Source organism: Euprymna scolopes, chromosome 12 (assembly GCF_053919585.1).
Source record: "Euprymna scolopes isolate OS-2025 chromosome 12, ASM5391958v1, whole genome shotgun sequence".
Taxonomy (NCBI): Eukaryota; Metazoa; Mollusca; class Cephalopoda; order Sepiida; family Sepiolidae; genus Euprymna; species Euprymna scolopes.
Genome location: NC_136493.1, coordinates 136388176 through 136406074, shown reverse-complemented (window position 1 = coordinate 136406074; position 17899 = coordinate 136388176). Strand labels below are relative to the sequence as shown.

The 17899-nt window shown below is 32.0% G+C and overlaps 1 protein-coding gene across 41 annotated transcripts in view; it reads right to left on the bottom strand.

Annotated features, from left to right (window-relative positions):
• LOC145291506 (uncharacterized) overlaps positions 1-17899 on the bottom strand; it is a 351327-nt gene that overhangs the window by 79256 nt on the left and 254172 nt on the right. For 39 of the 41 annotated variants that reach the window (XM_080137468.1, XM_080137469.1, XM_080137432.1 and 36 more), the window contains 5 exons: positions 17678-17797; positions 14061-14180; positions 7074-7193; positions 5653-5772; positions 2060-2179 (listed from right to left, as the gene is read on the bottom strand). In XM_080137468.1, the coding sequence (XP_079993594.1) occupies positions 2060-2179; positions 5653-5772; positions 7074-7193; positions 14061-14180; positions 17678-17797 (600 nt within the window). The remainder of the gene's footprint in view (positions 1-2059; positions 2180-5652; positions 5773-7073; positions 7194-14060; positions 14181-17677; positions 17798-17899) is intronic. The other 2 variants (XM_080137453.1, XM_080137459.1) reach the window with 2 other exon arrangements.

Genomic DNA, 17899 nt, shown 5'->3' with positions numbered 1-17899 from the left:
AATAAAACCATTCATTCTGAATGCGCCTCTTTTATATCGGAGAATCTTCTGTTGGTTTTATGCGGGTAGTACGGTAATAAAACTTCTCAAATGCACTAGTAAGTTTAGGCTGTATAATGCGTTAACTTTAGCTTAAATTGTCTGTTCTTTCTTATATCGGATCTTTTCAATTATCGATATTTGTCAACGACATTCCGATGAAAAAACAATCTAAGAACCCTGCCAGGCATATAAAGTATACTCGTGTGAAATTTCGGAAATATCGATTAAGCAATTTTCGAGTTCATAAAGAACAAACTCTCACACATATAGACACAAACACATATAAAGTTCTTATATTTACTTAGTCCACAATGCATTGTGGTCTACATTGCACTGTAGAGAACCAACTGTTGATTTTATCAAATTATTGTTTAACATAATGGCTTAAATTAAAGTTTAAAATTCAAAAGTCTATTATAATGTTTCAATTGTGCTCTAAACCGAAACATTTATTCCGAACACAACCATGTCATATCACAATGCATACTCTTAATTTTATATGTCCGTCCTACCTGCTTGTGCGGTAATAATGGTTTGAATTTAAAATAAAAAGTCAAGTACCATGGCAGAAATTGAGCTTTAAACAAAAAGAACTTTCGGTTGAATTTTTTTTTTTATCAGGTAGTGCGGGAAGAAAATTTCTAAAATGAACTGTGAGGTTAGGCTTATAATGCGTTAACTTTAGTCCACATTGTCTGCTCCTTCTTTCATCGGATTATTTCGATTATCGATTATGAGTATTTGTCAAAGACATTCTAATACAAACTTTGTCGATGAATCCTGCCAGGCACATAAGTACCTTCGCATGAAATTTAATTATTATAGGTTCGGCCATTTCCGACTCAAAAGAAACGAACTGTTACACAAACACACACACAGAAATTTTATTTTATATAATAACTAGCATGGGTGCCCGGCTTTGCCCGGGGGGTTGGAGGTGTATGCTGAGCAAAGAAAAAAAACGGTAATTTTTTGTTTACTTTGGCCCCTATTATGACCCCTTATCATTTATTTTTTGGACTCAAATCAAGTTATTAAGTTAGATCCATGTCCAAGGAACCTATATCTAAAATTTAAAGTATTTAGACCCAAAATTGTCGGAGGAGTTTGATAGAGTTCTCAAAAGTAAAATCGTTGAACTTTGACCGCTTTACAGCCAAATTTCTTGCCGAAAACTGCTCACATCAATTTTCCCAAATCTCAGTACCTTGTATATCAAATTTCGAGTCTGTAGACTAAAAATTGACAGAGTTATGGCGTAGAGAAATGTACACACACACTGACAGACAGATACATAGACACACAGACACGTTCACTTTTATAGATATATAGATAAAGAGAGATATATTTAGAAATATATTTCATTACGCGCTTTCTTCCGTCATATCTACATATGTGGAAACAAACTGAGATACAAATGTTACATTATAAGTACATTTAGAATTTAAAGCATTTTCATAATGAGAACGTTTCCATGATAATTTTATGATGTTTAAAGTTGCTTTATATGTTTGTCATACAACAAAAAGATATCAATAAATAATATTACAATTGTATCTATGTCTTTATGTTGTAATTTATTTATGTGTTACATTATTCTGACTTTTTTTGATAAAATCTAATATCGTCAAATTCGAAAATAATGGTGAATTTTAAGAAGTTATTGATCATCCCTGAGTAATATTGTCAGTTGTATTTTGGACAATTAATAACATAATCTTAGTTGCTTTATATACTAATAAATAATATTATAATTAAGTATATATAAGTATTATATAAATATACCAATAACAAATACATATAAATAATCTTACAACTGTGTCTATGTCCGTGTGTTGCAATTTATTTATGTTTTATTTTTTATGTAAATATTAATTTTTTGTGAGTAGCTTTTTGGGCAAAATCAAATATATAGTTAAATTCGAAAATAACGGTGAATTTTAATAAATGATTGATCATCCCTGAGTAATATTTTCAAGTGTATATTTTGACAATAAATAAAAAGAATCTTATTTACCGTTTCGTTGGCATCTTTTTCTGGTACAGCTGAATTTCCCATTACGACGGCAGGTGCACTTGTTGCATTTCTTCCAGTACTTTCTACCATATCCGTACTTTTTACCGTTATAGTAACATACTGGATAGACAATAATGATAAAAATTGCAAAATAATTGTAGAATAATATGTATATATATATATATATATATATATATATATGGGGGAGGGGTGCGCGCGTGCGCTGTGTATGTGCGCGCGCGCGTGTGTGTGAAAGAAATGGAATTAAAACTGTAAATTAAAATTTGCAATTAAATTTATTATTAGACACAATACCACTGAAAACAATTTTCAAAGTCCTTATTCCACGCAGTTTCAAAGAATGCTGTTTTTGCTATTCTTCTCATCAGAGTACAGAAAGAAATTGGCAAATTATAATTGTAGCTAGGCTAGACTGTGCTGGTTGAGGCATTAGATTCAACTACAGTTTATGAGAGTCATAAATTGCAAAATGTTCATGTACATTAAGAAACGGGTGAAGAAATGCGAAAAAATGTAGGAAATGTGGAAAAGAACAAAAACAAACCGGGAATAACATTCTTCCGTATTTGAACACTCTTTCAATGGTAATCCGAAAAGCGAAAAATATTTTTTTGAAAGGAATCCAATAGTCAGAATTTAAAATCCAGTGTGTAATATAATCCGGTAGGAAAAAAATGATAAAATCAGCTCAAATTGATAAAAATTGTTCCTTCAATCAGTATAATACAGGGACAGCGAGGTTGATCTTCAGTGGATTAGAAAAGAGAATCATTTTATAACAAGCCATAAACGATATGGTTCCACGACTGATTTTGGCTATTTTCCCCATTTTAACCCATGGCCTGATGTAAAAAAATCAGGGTAAAACAGCCAAATGACACCGCTTTATAACGAACGGTGCATTAATTTGAATTCGATACCATTCAAAACCTCTATTTAGACGTGTGAATTTTTGGAGAAAATAAGTTAGCCCTAAAATGGGGTGCTTTTTACCCTTTAACACTTCGGGGCTCAAGTCCCACAATTTTTCTAGGGCAAAATATTATGTTTCCATAAGTATATGTATATGGTCTTGCTTTTGGGTAATTTTCAGCAAAATGTAAGGCTCGGAAAATATTCTATTGTGAGAACAATTACCAAGATGAGAGCAACAGTCAAAACAATCAAAATTATTACTAATCCTTATCTCAAAACATGTAAAACAATTTATCTAACCGGACTACATCAAATTTATAGTAATTTTTTTCAAATGCAAAAAATAAATTTGAAAACTTTAGAAAACCGAGTAATGCTGATAATCTATTTTTTATTAAATAAAAAATCAATAACTGCCGCGTTAATTCCTGTTTTATTCATATATATTCTCTAGAGTGTAATGATTTTGGCATTTCTTCCAAAAAATACCTCTACTTAAACCATGTTAATAATAATAATAATAAACATGGTTTAAGTAGAGGTATTTTTTGGAAGAAATGCCAAATCATTACACTCTAGAGAATATATATGAATAAAACAGGAATTAACGCGGCAGTTATTGATTTTTTATTTAATAAAAAAAAGATTATCAGCATTACTCGGTTTTCTAAAGTTTTCAAATTTATTTTTTGCATTTGAAAAAAATTACTATATTATTATTATTATCATTATAATAATAATAATAATAAAAAAAAAAAAAAAAAAAAAAGTGATAACTTAAAAAAGAGTAAGTTATAGCGGGTTTGCCACTTTATATATGACACGGGCCGAGATACACAGTTGCCAGACAATGATTATTTTTCAAGACCAAATTAAAAAAAGAAGCCACACTTCTTGCCGTAAACAGGCGATTGGTCTTTCTATATTATGAGGGCGAACGAAATATTGAATTTCACGTAAAACAAATGGTTCCTACTTAATTCTTATGGTGAAAAGACTAACATATCCAAAAAACTACGAAAAACTAGGAGATTATAAGAAATTGGTGAAATCGGTGTTTACGAGTGAACTGCAACAAAAACAACATGTACTTTTGCATGAAATAATAAGATTAATATTCAAAAACATATTATTTAACGTCAGGAGGGGGGATGTTTTGTGACTATATTGTACTTTCACCTAACAATTTAATAAAAATGATATTGTAAAACTCCAATTCTACTTGTAAATACTATTTAACAAATAGTGCGGCTCGTTAAATGACACAATCACTTAACATTTATTTTATCAAAGTAAAATTGTAAAAAAATGTATTGTATCAAAGCATAGGGCACGAATGCATTATACGAGCGGGGCCATTTTGTTTTGTTGGGTTTCATTGACTATGCTCTGAACGGAAACATTTATTCTGAACTCGCCTCTGTTGTATCACAGAATAAACTCTTGATTTTATATGCCTGCCCTCATTGCTTGTGCGCTGATAAGTACTTGAATTTATGTTTTTAAAAAAGTAATGCACTATGATACAATTATGCTTTCAACAGAAACATTCATTTCGAACGCGCCACTGTCATATCAAAGAACCTACTGTTGGTTTTACATATCGTGCGTTTCGTTGATTAGATAATATAACTTCTCCAATGTACTTGCGAGCTTAGGCTGTACAATGCGTTAACTTAAGTCCAAATCGCCTGTTCCTTCTTATATTTACTATTGTATTTACGTCTTTTGATTGTAATCTGTTAATGCTTTAATTTTTATGAATATATTATATTTTGCGAGTTGCTTTTTTAACAAAACTTTATATAGACAAAATCGAAATATTGGTAATTTTAAGAAGTTGTCGATTGTCTCTAAATATTGTTTTCTAATATGTTTTATTTACAATAAATTATATTCTACCATTTCTTTTATTCGTTTGCTTTGTATTTTTTATATATCCAGTTATTATTTACATTTTCCTAGCAGTTCAGCCCGGTTTGCTCGCGTCGTAGGTATGTTCATAACTTTATGGGCATATCCGTCCCATCGTTGCAATTGCATTCCTGTGTCTGATTTATACTTATTTTAATGGAAGTGTCTCTGATGAACTTATTGCACTTGTGCCCACTCGACGTACATATTCGACAACCCCGCTTAGCAACAAAATTACACCCCTTCACTGCTCCATAACGATGATCCCCTTAAAGGGCACTGGCCATCCACAACTTTGTAAATGCTTTTGTAGCGAGGAGTTCTTTTTTCAGGGTGAGGGTGCTATCCCCACGCCCAACATTCCCAGAAGATACATACAGCGCCTAGCCTTCTCAGATGGTAACCTATCTGGTACTGGCCAGGCTCAACGTTGCTTAACCGGTGAACTGGTGAGAACCGGTTTGTCAACGTGATAGTGACGTACTACTTCGCTATTGATGTCACTAAATGCCAGAAAGCTTTCTAATCTAATAGCTTCTCTCCACAGCTAAACTTTGGAATTTCAGTCCTGCCACCTCTTTCCCTAACTGTACTAACATGCAGAAGTTCAAACCTAACGTAAACCAATATCTTGTTAATCTTTATTAAGCATAGTCCCAATTAGTAACCCCCTACATTCAAGTGGCGATATAACTTGTTTGGGGTAAAGGTGAGTAAAAAAATATAATAATAATTTGAATTACCGTTTTGTTGACATCTTTTTGTGGTACACTTAAATTTCCCGTTACGACCGCAGGTGCACTGGTTGCACTTCTTCTTGAACTTTTGACCGATTGCGTACTTTTTACCGTTATACCAACATACTGGATTGAAAATAATGATAAAAATTACAAAATATATTTAGAATTGTATATACTTCTTTATATTTATATTCCATTATGCATTTTTGCCTGTTAAACCAATAATGATGATAATTACAAAATATATTTAGAATTGTATATACTTCCATTTTTCAATCAAATGAATTGATTGCCTAATCTAGCTGAGGAGCCATTGCGGTGCACAGGGAGGAAACTTTACATGTGTGTGCGCAGTGACTTAGTGCATAATACATTGGAGTCTACATTGCACTGTAGAGAACCTACTGCTGATTTTATAAAATTATTTTTATACATAATGGCCTGAATAAAAGTTTAACATGCAAAAGTCAAGTATCATGGCTCAATGGTGCTTTAAACGGAAACATCTATTTCAACGCCCCCTTTCATATCACAGAACATACTCTTGATTGTATATGCCTGGCATTACTGCTTGTGCGGTGATAATGGTTTGAATTTAAATTTAAAATAAAATAAAAACTCAAGTGTCATGGTGCAACCGTGCTTTAAAAAAACATTTCAAACACACCCATGTCGTATCAGAGGACCTACTGTTGATTTTATGTCAGTATAGTGCCATAATAAAACTTCCAAAATGCACTTGTGATGTTAGACTGTATAATGCGTTAACTTTTATCTAAATCGGCTATTTCTTTTTTCATTGGATTATTTCAATTATCTACTTATCGAAAACATTCCGATACAAAACCTATCTAAAACCATTTTCAGGCACATGAAGTACCTTCGTGACAATTTTTATAAATATCGGCATAGCTGTGAACGAGTCTATAGAAAATGAACTCGCAGACACACAGACAATGTTTCTTTTATAAAAAATGTAGAGATAGATATATCTGTTTCCCTGGTCATATCTACATACGTGGTAGAAATAGATATATCTGTTTCCCTGGTCATATCTACATACGTGGTAGAACACAAAGATATACGTTTTAAAATCTATTTCGAATTTCAATATTTTCATTACGAAAACGTTTTATATATAACGTTTTATCATAAATTTATGGTGTTAAAAGTCGTTTGTATACTAACATGTTTTTTATACAAGAAACTATATTACAAAATAAACTTACAATTGTTTCTATGTTTTCTGTTGTAATTTATTTATGTTTTACTTTTTATGGAAATATAATATTATTGTAACTTTTTTGACATAATCTAATATAGTCAAATTCGAAAATAATGGTGAATTTTAATAAGTTGTCGATTATCTCTGAGTATTATTTTCAGATATATTTTTTGACAATAAATACAATAATCTTATTTACCGTTTCCTTGGCATCTTTTTCTGGCACAGCTGAATCTCCTGTTACGACGGCAGATGCACTTGTTGCATTTCTTCCAGTACTTTTGACCATATATGTACTTTTTACCGTAATACCAACATACTATATTGAAAATAATGATAAAAATCACAAAATATATTTTAAATTGTATATAATTCTTTTATATATGCGCGTGTGTGTGTTAGTGCGTGTGTGTGTGTGTGTGTGTGTGTGTTCCATTATGTACTTTGTCCCGTTAAACCGAAAATAGTGAGAATTATAAAATATATTTAGTATAGTATATACTAGTAAAGAAAATCGACGTTGCCCGGGATTTAACGATGATCCACCAATGGCAAAATTTAAAATGCAAATATCAAGTATTTTGGTTCAACTGTGCTCTACACTGAAACAATTATTTTGAACGCGCCTCTGTTCTATCAAAGAACATACTCTTGATGCTATATACTTCGCCTTACTCCTTGTGCAGTGATAATGACTTGCATTTAGGTTTAAAATAAAAAATTAAGTGTCATGTTGCAATTGTGCTTGAAACAAAAACATTCATTTCGAACGCGCCTATGTCGTTTAAGAGAACGTACTGTTGATTTTATATGTTGGGTCTTCGGCTAATGCGGTAATATAAAGTTCTGAAATGCACTTGTGATGTTAGGCTGCATAACAGGCATGTCCAACACGCATCACTTGGACTTCATGTGGCTCGCACGAACAAATGATCTGCTGTTCTCCCACAACACATTGGCATGAGTTTGGTACGTTTTCGTGTATAGTAGAAGTGGAAGGATACAATTTTCAGTCGGATGAAGTCTTGTGAAAAAAAACTAGTAGGGTCCGTTAACCGGCATTTCCCGGTGGAAGCCTGACTCCTCGCAAAAAAGTAAATTACGGTTGTCGTTGATGGCCACTGCCGTCCTAAACAATTGCGGATACTGGCGGCCGTGGCTGAAATGAAACAATCAGTGGCGATTAGTGCTGGTTTGGGGTGATAACATGCAGATATTGTTTGAACTTTAAAATAAACGCAATTAATGGAATGCGTAAATCATAATCATTAGAAAAATTACGAAAAAAGGCCCATTAGATTAATAATGGAAGTAAAAAAATAAGTTTTAGAAGTTGGATTCTCACTGTCTTTGAACTGTTTAGAGTGATCGAAATCAGTGATTGCAGCCCTAGCTGTTTCCCTTTGTTGTTCAAGTCTTTCTCTTCTTTTCAACTCTATCATCAATAGTATTAAATTAAATTCCAGTTTTATGTCGTCTTTTTTTACGACTTTTTTCACTTCACTTCTTTGAGTATTGTCATGTTCAGAACAGTGTTTGGAATAGAAATCCAAAATTTCCCATCCTAAGAACGACTTTCAGAATATACACCCCCCAACATCCCCATATAACGAACGGCTTTCGGAATAGACAACCCCCTTTTTTGGAGGAGGGGTAATAATTACCCCAAATTTAACCGCGATAATCGTTGTCGGCATAACCACCCGCAAATGCTAGAAAAACAAAAACCTGAGGGCTGACAATAGCGGTGGGAGAAAATTAGATTTGAGTATCGCGAATGCGAATAAACTTAGCAACTAGTACATTACAGTAAACTATACTGCATAATACAGGTTTTTATCTCTCTATAAGTATTTGTCTTTGTAAAATTTGAATGAGATTTTCTTAATTAGCATAGTCGAAATCTTTTTAAAGGTGTCATTCTAAAGGAAATCATGGAGGTGGGCCGAATGTACAAATATACCCCCACCCAAACAAAAAAAAAGAAAAAGTTAAGGTGTGCGAAATCTCGACAATCAGGCAGGAATCTATTACGATCGTATTCGATTTAAAAATAAATATTTCGGCAATATCATCTACCGGCTTCGTGCTGATTATGTTGTTTGAATGTAATGTTATTTTAACATATGTGAAATATTCACGATTTAAAACTGTTAAGCTATTTTCTGTTGTACATTCACTTTTTTGTAACTGATAAAACTCAAAAAATATATTAATCACACATACAAGGAATTGTCAATATAAAGAGACGTCAAACCAGTGAAAGTCTGAATTTTTGTTTATGAATGTCAGGTTTGAATTTATGCATAATGCATTTTTTTTTTGCTATTCTATCGAAATAGATGTAGCTCATAAAAATTTTCGTTATATTCTTTTTTTTTTAATCTATGTACATTATTACTTGAATTTCCAAAAATAAAAAAATAAAGATAGCACAAGTTTTTCTTAAATGTATTAAACTTTTGCGGCCCATTAAGCAATATAAATCGCCTCATATAGCCCTGAGGAGAGTTTGAGTTTGACACTCCTGCTGTATAATGCGTTAATGTTAGTCTAAATCCCCTGTTCTGTGCCTAAACCTAGACGTAGATTCCATGATCAAAGCTACTTTCTTAAAATTGCATGCATGTGGACGTCTCTACTGTTTTCCTCCTTTTGCAGCTGACTACAATATCGTTGTCTTCAAGTCGAACGTAAACAAATTCTTGATGAGCCGTTCCTCTTAAGTAATCCAATTTACCAAATTTCCACTACTAACGATTACTATGATATTGTCCCATTGACTACTATACACTCATTAATCCTTATCCTTGATTGGCATCCAGACCGTGAAAAGTGGTTATTCTTTTGTAAAAATAAACAAAAAACGTGAAATTACAGTGGATACTGGGTCAGACATTTCAATAATAAATTTACATACGTGGAAAAAATTTAACAAACTGACGTTGCAGATAACATGAATCCAGTTTGTACTTTGGCCGGTAATATGATTGATTTTATTGGAAGATTATATTTAATATGATTGATTTTATTGGAAGATTACATTTACCAGTAGATCTGAATAGAACTATTTAAAAAATTAAAAGCGTACGTTATAAGACATGTACACACCTATTCGGATTGAACTGGATTAAACTTTGGAATTCATCAGCCAATATTTTTAATTAGAAAATGCGTATGCTAAACAAAGTTAAACAAACGAAAACCGTACCGTAAAAAAAAAACAGCAAAGACATTTTAAATGAATTGTATACAGCAAATGAAAAAAGATAGTAAAACAATAACTCATATAATTCTAAAACCCGTCGAGAAATAACGGAGCGACAATGAAGAAGTGGGCGTTACAATTTTATTTGAACGCAAACAAGAAGCGATTGAAGTATAAAGGAAAACATAGAAACCAATATCTACCCAGACTTCAAGTAGAATTTACAAATACGAAGATGGTTCGACTAGACCAGCTTCTAACATTTAATTTTTTTTTAGTAAACATAGAAATACCAACATAACCGAATTTGAACAACGGAATTGGAATGAAGATCTAGAAACTAGTGAATGATATTGCTAAAGAAATGCAGACTTGAAATCAAATCGTAAATGATTGGTGACGTTGGGTGTATCATAAAAGGTACAGCGCATGCTCAAAAATGCCATCAAAACCAAAATAGTCACTAAGATGACAGTAGATGAAGATTGCGAATAGAGGAAAAGCCGATCGACGCCATTTTTAGACGTTCCTAACGACACACGCAGATCAACCCAGGAACAACGACGATCAGACAGGAAAAAATGTACAGACCCACTGACTATTGACCAAAAGCGGCAAAGATATTAACAAGTTTTTTTGCGGTGCAAAAAGTTTTGGGTGAGTGTTGATTCATCTTTTTTACGATGTGCATAAATAAACCGGGAAGTACTTACTCTCGGTGTGGAAAGTCTACTTTCGTAGCAGGTCATCTTGGCGTTACGTGTTACGAATCTTAGTGTATTTTGTTTTGTTTCAATGCAAATTATCTTTTTAACTCATATATATGTCTATGTTAGCCTTAATGACCCTTCAGAGGTACAAAAGAATTATATATATATATATATACTAGTTGTACCCTGCCACGCGTTGCAGTGGCCAATTTGGTGTAATGGAAAAATTTAATAAAAGAGAAAATGCATGTTTCTTATATTAGTACAGCAATCCACTGCAAAAAGTGAAAAAGAAGGCGAAACTGAAAAAAATGGTACTCTTGCAGAATTTGATCTGGATCCTCGAGAGTTTCTGTCAATCATTCATGTTTTGGACTTGACCAACAATCAGTGGATGAAGCCGAACGTAGCAAAAATGTTGAAACTCTAAATGCTTTTTTTTTTGTTGTTTTAAAAAGCGAAAAGTATACATTTTTAAAGTACATTTAAAATTCGAAACATTTTCAATATGAAAACGTATTATATATTACGTTTTTATGATAATTTTATGATGATTGAGGTTGCTTTATATACTAACATGTTGGTTAAAAGATATATATATATATATATTATGAAATAAACTAATAATTGCATCTATGTCTTTGTGTTGTAATTTATTCATGTTTTATTTTTTATGTAAATATTATATTATTCTGGGTAGCTTTTTTGACGAAATCTATTATAGTCAAATTCGAAAATAAGTGTAAATTTTAATAAGTTATTGATCATCTCTGAGTAATAATTTTGGTTGCATTTTTTTTTTCGACAATAGATAGAAAAATCTTATTAACCGTTTCATTGGCATCTTTTTCTGGTACAGTTGAATTTCCCGTTACAACAGAAAGTGCACTGGTTGTATTCTTCCAGTACTTTCCCCCGTTATACCAACATGCTTGATAGAAAATAATTATACAAATTGCAGAATATATTTAGAAGTGTATGTAGTACTATACACATATATTCCATTCAGTACGTTCTCGCAAATCTATGCAAATGTCAAGTATCATGTTTCAATTGTGTTTTAACCGAAATATTTATTCCAAATGCACCACCCTCAGATGAAAAAATACTCTTGATTTTATATGTCTGGCTTTACTGCTTGTGCGGTGATAATGACTTGAATCTTAGTTTTAAATAAAAATGTCAATGTCATGGTGCCATTATACTTTAAATAAAACCATTCATTCTGAATGCGCCTCTTTTATATCGGAGAATCTTCTGTTGGTTTTATGCGGGTAGTACGGTAATAAAACTTCTCAAATGCACTAGTAAGTTTAGGCTGTATAATGCGTTAACTTTAGCTTAAATTGTCTGTTCTTTCTTATATCGGATCTTTTCAATTATCGATATTTGTCAACGACATTCCGATGAAAAAACAATCTAAGAACCCTGCCAGGCATATAAAGTATACTCGTGTGAAATTTCGGAAATATCGATTAAGCAATTTTCGAGTTCATAAAGAACAAACTCTCACACATATAGACACAAACACATATAAAGTTCTTATATTTACTTAGTCCACAATGCATTGTGGTCTACATTGCACTGTAGAGAACCAACTGTTGATTTTATCAAATTATTGTTTAACATAATGGCTTAAATTAAAGTTTAAAATTCAAAAGTCTATTATAATGTTTCAATTGTGCTCTAAACCGAAACATTTATTCCGAACACAACCATGTCATATCACAATGCATACTCTTAATTTTATATGTCCGTCCTACCTGCTTGTGCGGTAATAATGGTTTGAATTTAAAATAAAAAGTCAAGTACCATGGCAGAAATTGAGCTTTAAACAAAAAGAACTTTCGGTTGAATTTTTTTTTTTATCAGGTAGTGCGGGAAGAAAATTTCTAAAATGAACTGTGAGGTTAGGCTTATAATGCGTTAACTTTAGTCCACATTGTCTGCTCCTTCTTTCATCGGATTATTTCGATTATCGATTATGAGTATTTGTCAAAGACATTCTAATACAAACTTTGTCGATGAATCCTGCCAGGCACATAAGTACCTTCGCATGAAATTTAATTATTATAGGTTCGGCCATTTCCGACTCAAAAGAAACGAACTGTTACACAAACACACACACAGAAATTTTATTTTATATAATAACTAGCATGGGTGCCCGGCTTTGCCCGGGGGGTTGGAGGTGTATGCTGAGCAAAGAAAAAAAACGGTAATTTTTTGTTTACTTTGGCCCCTATTATGACCCCTTATCATTTATTTTTTGGACTCAAATCAAGTTATTAAGTTAGATCCATGTCCAAGGAACCTATATCTAAAATTTAAAGTATTTAGACCCAAAATTGTCGGAGGAGTTTGATAGAGTTCTCAAAAGTAAAATCGTTGAACTTTGACCGCTTTACAGCCAAATTTCTTGCCGAAAACTGCTCACATCAATTTTCCCAAATCTCAGTACCTTGTATATCAAATTTCAAGTCTGTAAACTAAAAATTGACAGAGTTATGGCGTAGAGAAATGTACACACACACTGACAGACAGATACATAGACACACAGACACGTTCACTTTTATAGATATATAGATAAAGAGAGATATATTTAGAAATATATTTCATTACGCGCTTTCTTCCGTCATATCTACATATGTGGAAAGAAACTGAGATACAAATGTTACATTATAAGTACATTTAGAATTTAAAGCATTTTCATAATGAGAACGTTTCCATGATAATTTTATGATGTTTAAAGTTGCTTTATATGTTTGTCATACAACAAAAAGATATCAATAAATAATATTACAATTGTATCTATGTCTTTATGTTGTAATTTATTTATGTGTTACATTATTCTGACTTTTTTTGATAAAATCTAATATCGTCAAATTCGAAAATAATGGTGAATTTTAAGAAGTTATTGATCATCCCTGAGTAATATTGTAAGTTGTATTTTGGACAATTAATAACATAATCTTAGTTGCTTTATATACTAATAAATAATATTATAATTAAGTATATATAAGTATTATATAAATATACCAATAACAAATACATATAAATAATCTTACAACTGTGTCTATGTCCGTGTGTTGCAATTTATTTATGTTTTATTTTTTATGTAAATATTAATTTTTTGTGAGTAGCTTTTTGGGCAAAATCAAATATATAGTTAAATTCGAAAATAACGGTGAATTTTAATAAATGATTGATCATCCCTGAGTAATATTTTCAAGTGTATATTTTGACAATAAATAAAAAGAATCTTATTTACCGTTTCGTTGGCATCTTTTTCTGGTACAGCTGAATTTCCCATTACGACGGCAGGTGCACTTGTTGCATTTCTTCCAGTACTTTCTACCATATCCGTACTTTTTACCGTTATAGTAACATACTGGATAGACAATAATGATAAAAATTGCAAAATAATTGTAGAATAATATGTATATATATATATATATATATATATATATATATATATATATATATATATATGGGGGAGGGGGTGCGCGCGTGCGCTGTGTATGTGCGCGCGCGTGTGTGTGAAAGAAATGGAATTTAAACTGTAAATTAAAATTTGCAATTAAATTTATTATTAGACACAATACCACTGAAAACAATTTTCAAAGTCCTTATTCCACGCAGTTTCAAAGAATGCTGTTTTTGCTATTCTTCTCATCAGAGTACAGAAAGAAATTGGCAAATTATAATTGTAGCTAGGCTAGACTGTGCTGGTTGAGGCATTAGATTCAACTACAGTTTATGAGAGTCATAAATTGCAAAATGTTCATGTACATTAAGAAACGGGTGAAGAAATGCGAAAAAATGTAGGAAATGTGGAAAAGAACAAAAACAAACCGGGAATAACATTCTTCCGTATTTGAACACTCTTTCAATGGTAATCCGAAAAGCGAAAAATATTTTTTTGAAAGGAATCCAATAGTCAGAATTTAAAATCCAGTGTGTAATATAATCCGGTAGGAAAAAAATGATAAAATCAGCTCAAATTGATAAAAATTGTTCCTTCAATCAGTATAATACAGGGACAGCGAGGTTGATCTTCAGTGGATTAGAAAAGAGAATCATTTTATAACAAGCCATAAACGATATGGTTCCACGACTGATTTTGGCTATTTTCCCCATTTTAACCCATGGCCTGATGTAAAAAAATCAGGGTAAAACAGCCAAATGACACCGCTTCATAACGAACGGTGCATTAATTTGAATTCGATACCATTCAAAACCTCTATTTAGACGTGTGAATTTTTGGAGAAAATAAGTTAGCCCTAAAAAGGGGTGCTTTTTACCCTTTAACACTTCGGGGCTCAAGCCCCACAATTTTTCTAGGGCAAAATATTATGTTTCCATAAGTATATGTATATGGTCTTGCTTTTGGGTAATTTTCAGCAAAATGTAAGGCTCGGAAAATATTCTATTGTGAGAACAATTACCAAGATGAGAGCAACAGTCAAAACAATCAAAATTATTACTAATCCTTATCTCAAAACATGTAAAACAATTTATCTAACCGGACTACATCAAATTTATAGTAATTTTTTTCAAATGCAAAAAATAAATTTGAAAACTTTAGAAAACCGAGTAATGCTGATAATCTATTTTTTATTAAATAAAAAATCAATAACTGCCGCGTTAATTCCTGTTTTATTCATATATATTCTCTAGAGTGTAATGATTTTGGCATTTCTTCCAAAAAATACCTCTACTTAAACCATGTTAATAATAATAATAATAATAAACATGGTTTAAGTAGAGGTATTTTTTGGAAGAAATGCCAAATCATTACACTCTAGAGAATATATATGAATAAAACAGGAATTAACGCGGCAGTTATTGATTTTTTATTTAATAAAAAAAAGATTATCAGCATTACTCGGTTTTCTAAAGTTTTCAAATTTATTTTTTGCATTTGAAAAAAATTACTATATTATTATTATTATAATAATAATAATAATAAAAATAAAAAAATAAAAAATAAATAAAAAGTGATAACTTAAAAAGAGTAAGTTATAGCGGGTTTGCCACTTTATATATGACACGGGCCGAGATACACAGTTGCCAGACAATGATTATTTTTCAAGACCAAATTAAAAAAAGAAGCCACACTTCTTGCCGTAAACAGGCGATTGGTCTTTCTATATTATGAGGGCGAACGAAATATTGAATTTCACGTAAAACAAATGGTTCCTACTTAATTCTTATGGTGAAAAGACTAACATATCCAAAAAACTACGAAAAACTAGGAGATTATAAGAAATTGGTGAAATCGGTGTTTACGAGTGAACTGCAACAAAAACAACATGTACTTTTGCATGAAATAATAAGATTAATATTTAAAAACATATTATTTAACGTCAGGAGGGGGATGTTTTGTGACTATATTGTACTTTCACCTAACAATTTAATAAAAATGATATTGTAAAACTCCAATTCTACTTGTAAATACTATTTAACAAATAGTGCGGCTCGTTAAATGACACAATCACTTAACATTTATTTTATCAAAGTAAAATTGTAAAAAAATGTATTGTATCAAAGCATAGGGCACGAATGCATTATACGAGTGGGGCCATTTTGTTTTGTTGGGTTTCATTGACTATGCTCTGAACGGAAACATTTATTCTGAACTCGCCTCTATTGTATCACAGAATAAACTCTTGATTTTATATGCCTGCCCTCATTGCTTGTGCGCTGATAAGTACTTGAATTTATGTTTTTAAAAAAGTAATGCACTATGATACAATTATGCTTTCAACAGAAACATTCATTTCGAACGCGCCACTGTCATATCAAAGAACCTACTGTTGGTTTTACATATCGTGCGTTTCGTTGATTAGATAATATAACTTCTCCAATGTACTTGCGAGCTTAGGCTGTACAATGCGTTAACTTAAGTCCAAATCGCCTGTTCCTTCTTATATTTACTATTGTATTTACGTCTTTTGATTGTAATCTGTTAATGCTTTAATTTTTATGAATATATTATATTTTGCGAGTTGCTTTTTTAACAAAACTTTATATAGACAAAATCGAAAATATTGGTAATTTTAAGAAGTTGTCGATTGTCTCTAAATATTGTTTTCTAATATGTTTTATTTACAATAAATTATATTCTACCATTTCTTTTATTCGTTTGCTTTGTATTTTTTATATATCCAGTTATTATTTACATTTTCCTAGCAGTTCAGCCCGGTTTGCTCGCGTCGTAGGTATGTTCATAACTTTATGGGCATATCCGTCCCATCGTTGCAATTGCATTCCTGTGTCTGATTTATACTTATTTTAATGGAAGTGTCTCTGATGAACTTATTGCACTTGTGCCCACTCGACGTACATATTCGACAACCCCGCTTAGCAACAAAATTACACCCCTTCACTGCTCCATAACGATGATCCCCTTAAAGGGCACTGGCCATCCACAACTTTGTAAATGCTTTTGTAGCGAGGAGTTCTTTTTTCAGGGTGAGGGTGCTATCCCCACGCCCAACATTCCCAGAAGATACATACAGCGCCTAGCCTTCTCAGATGGTAACCTATCTGGTACTGGCCAGGCTCAACGTTGCTTAACCGGTGAACTGGTGAGAACCGGTTTGTCAACGTGATAGTGACGTACTACTTCGCTATTGATGTCACTAAATGCCAGAAAGCTTTCTAATCTAATAGCTTCTCTCCACAGCTAAACTTTGGAATTTCAGTCCTGCCACCTCTTTCCCTAACTGTACTAACATGCAGAAGTTCAAACCTAACGTAAACCAATATCTTGTTAATCTTTATTAAGCATAGTCCCAATTAGTAACCCCCTACATTCAAGTGGCGATATAACTTGTTTGGGGTAAAGGTGAGTAAAAAAAATATAATAATAATTTGAATTACCGTTTTGTTGACATCTTTTTGTGGTACACTTAAATTTCCCGTTACGACCGCAGGTGCACTGGTTGCACTTCTTCTTGAACTTTTGACCGATTGCGTACTTTTTACCGTTATACCAACATACTGGATTGAAAATAATGATAAAAATTACAAAATATATTTAGAATTGTATATACTTCTTTATATTTATATTCCATTATGCATTTTTGCCTGTTAAACCAACAA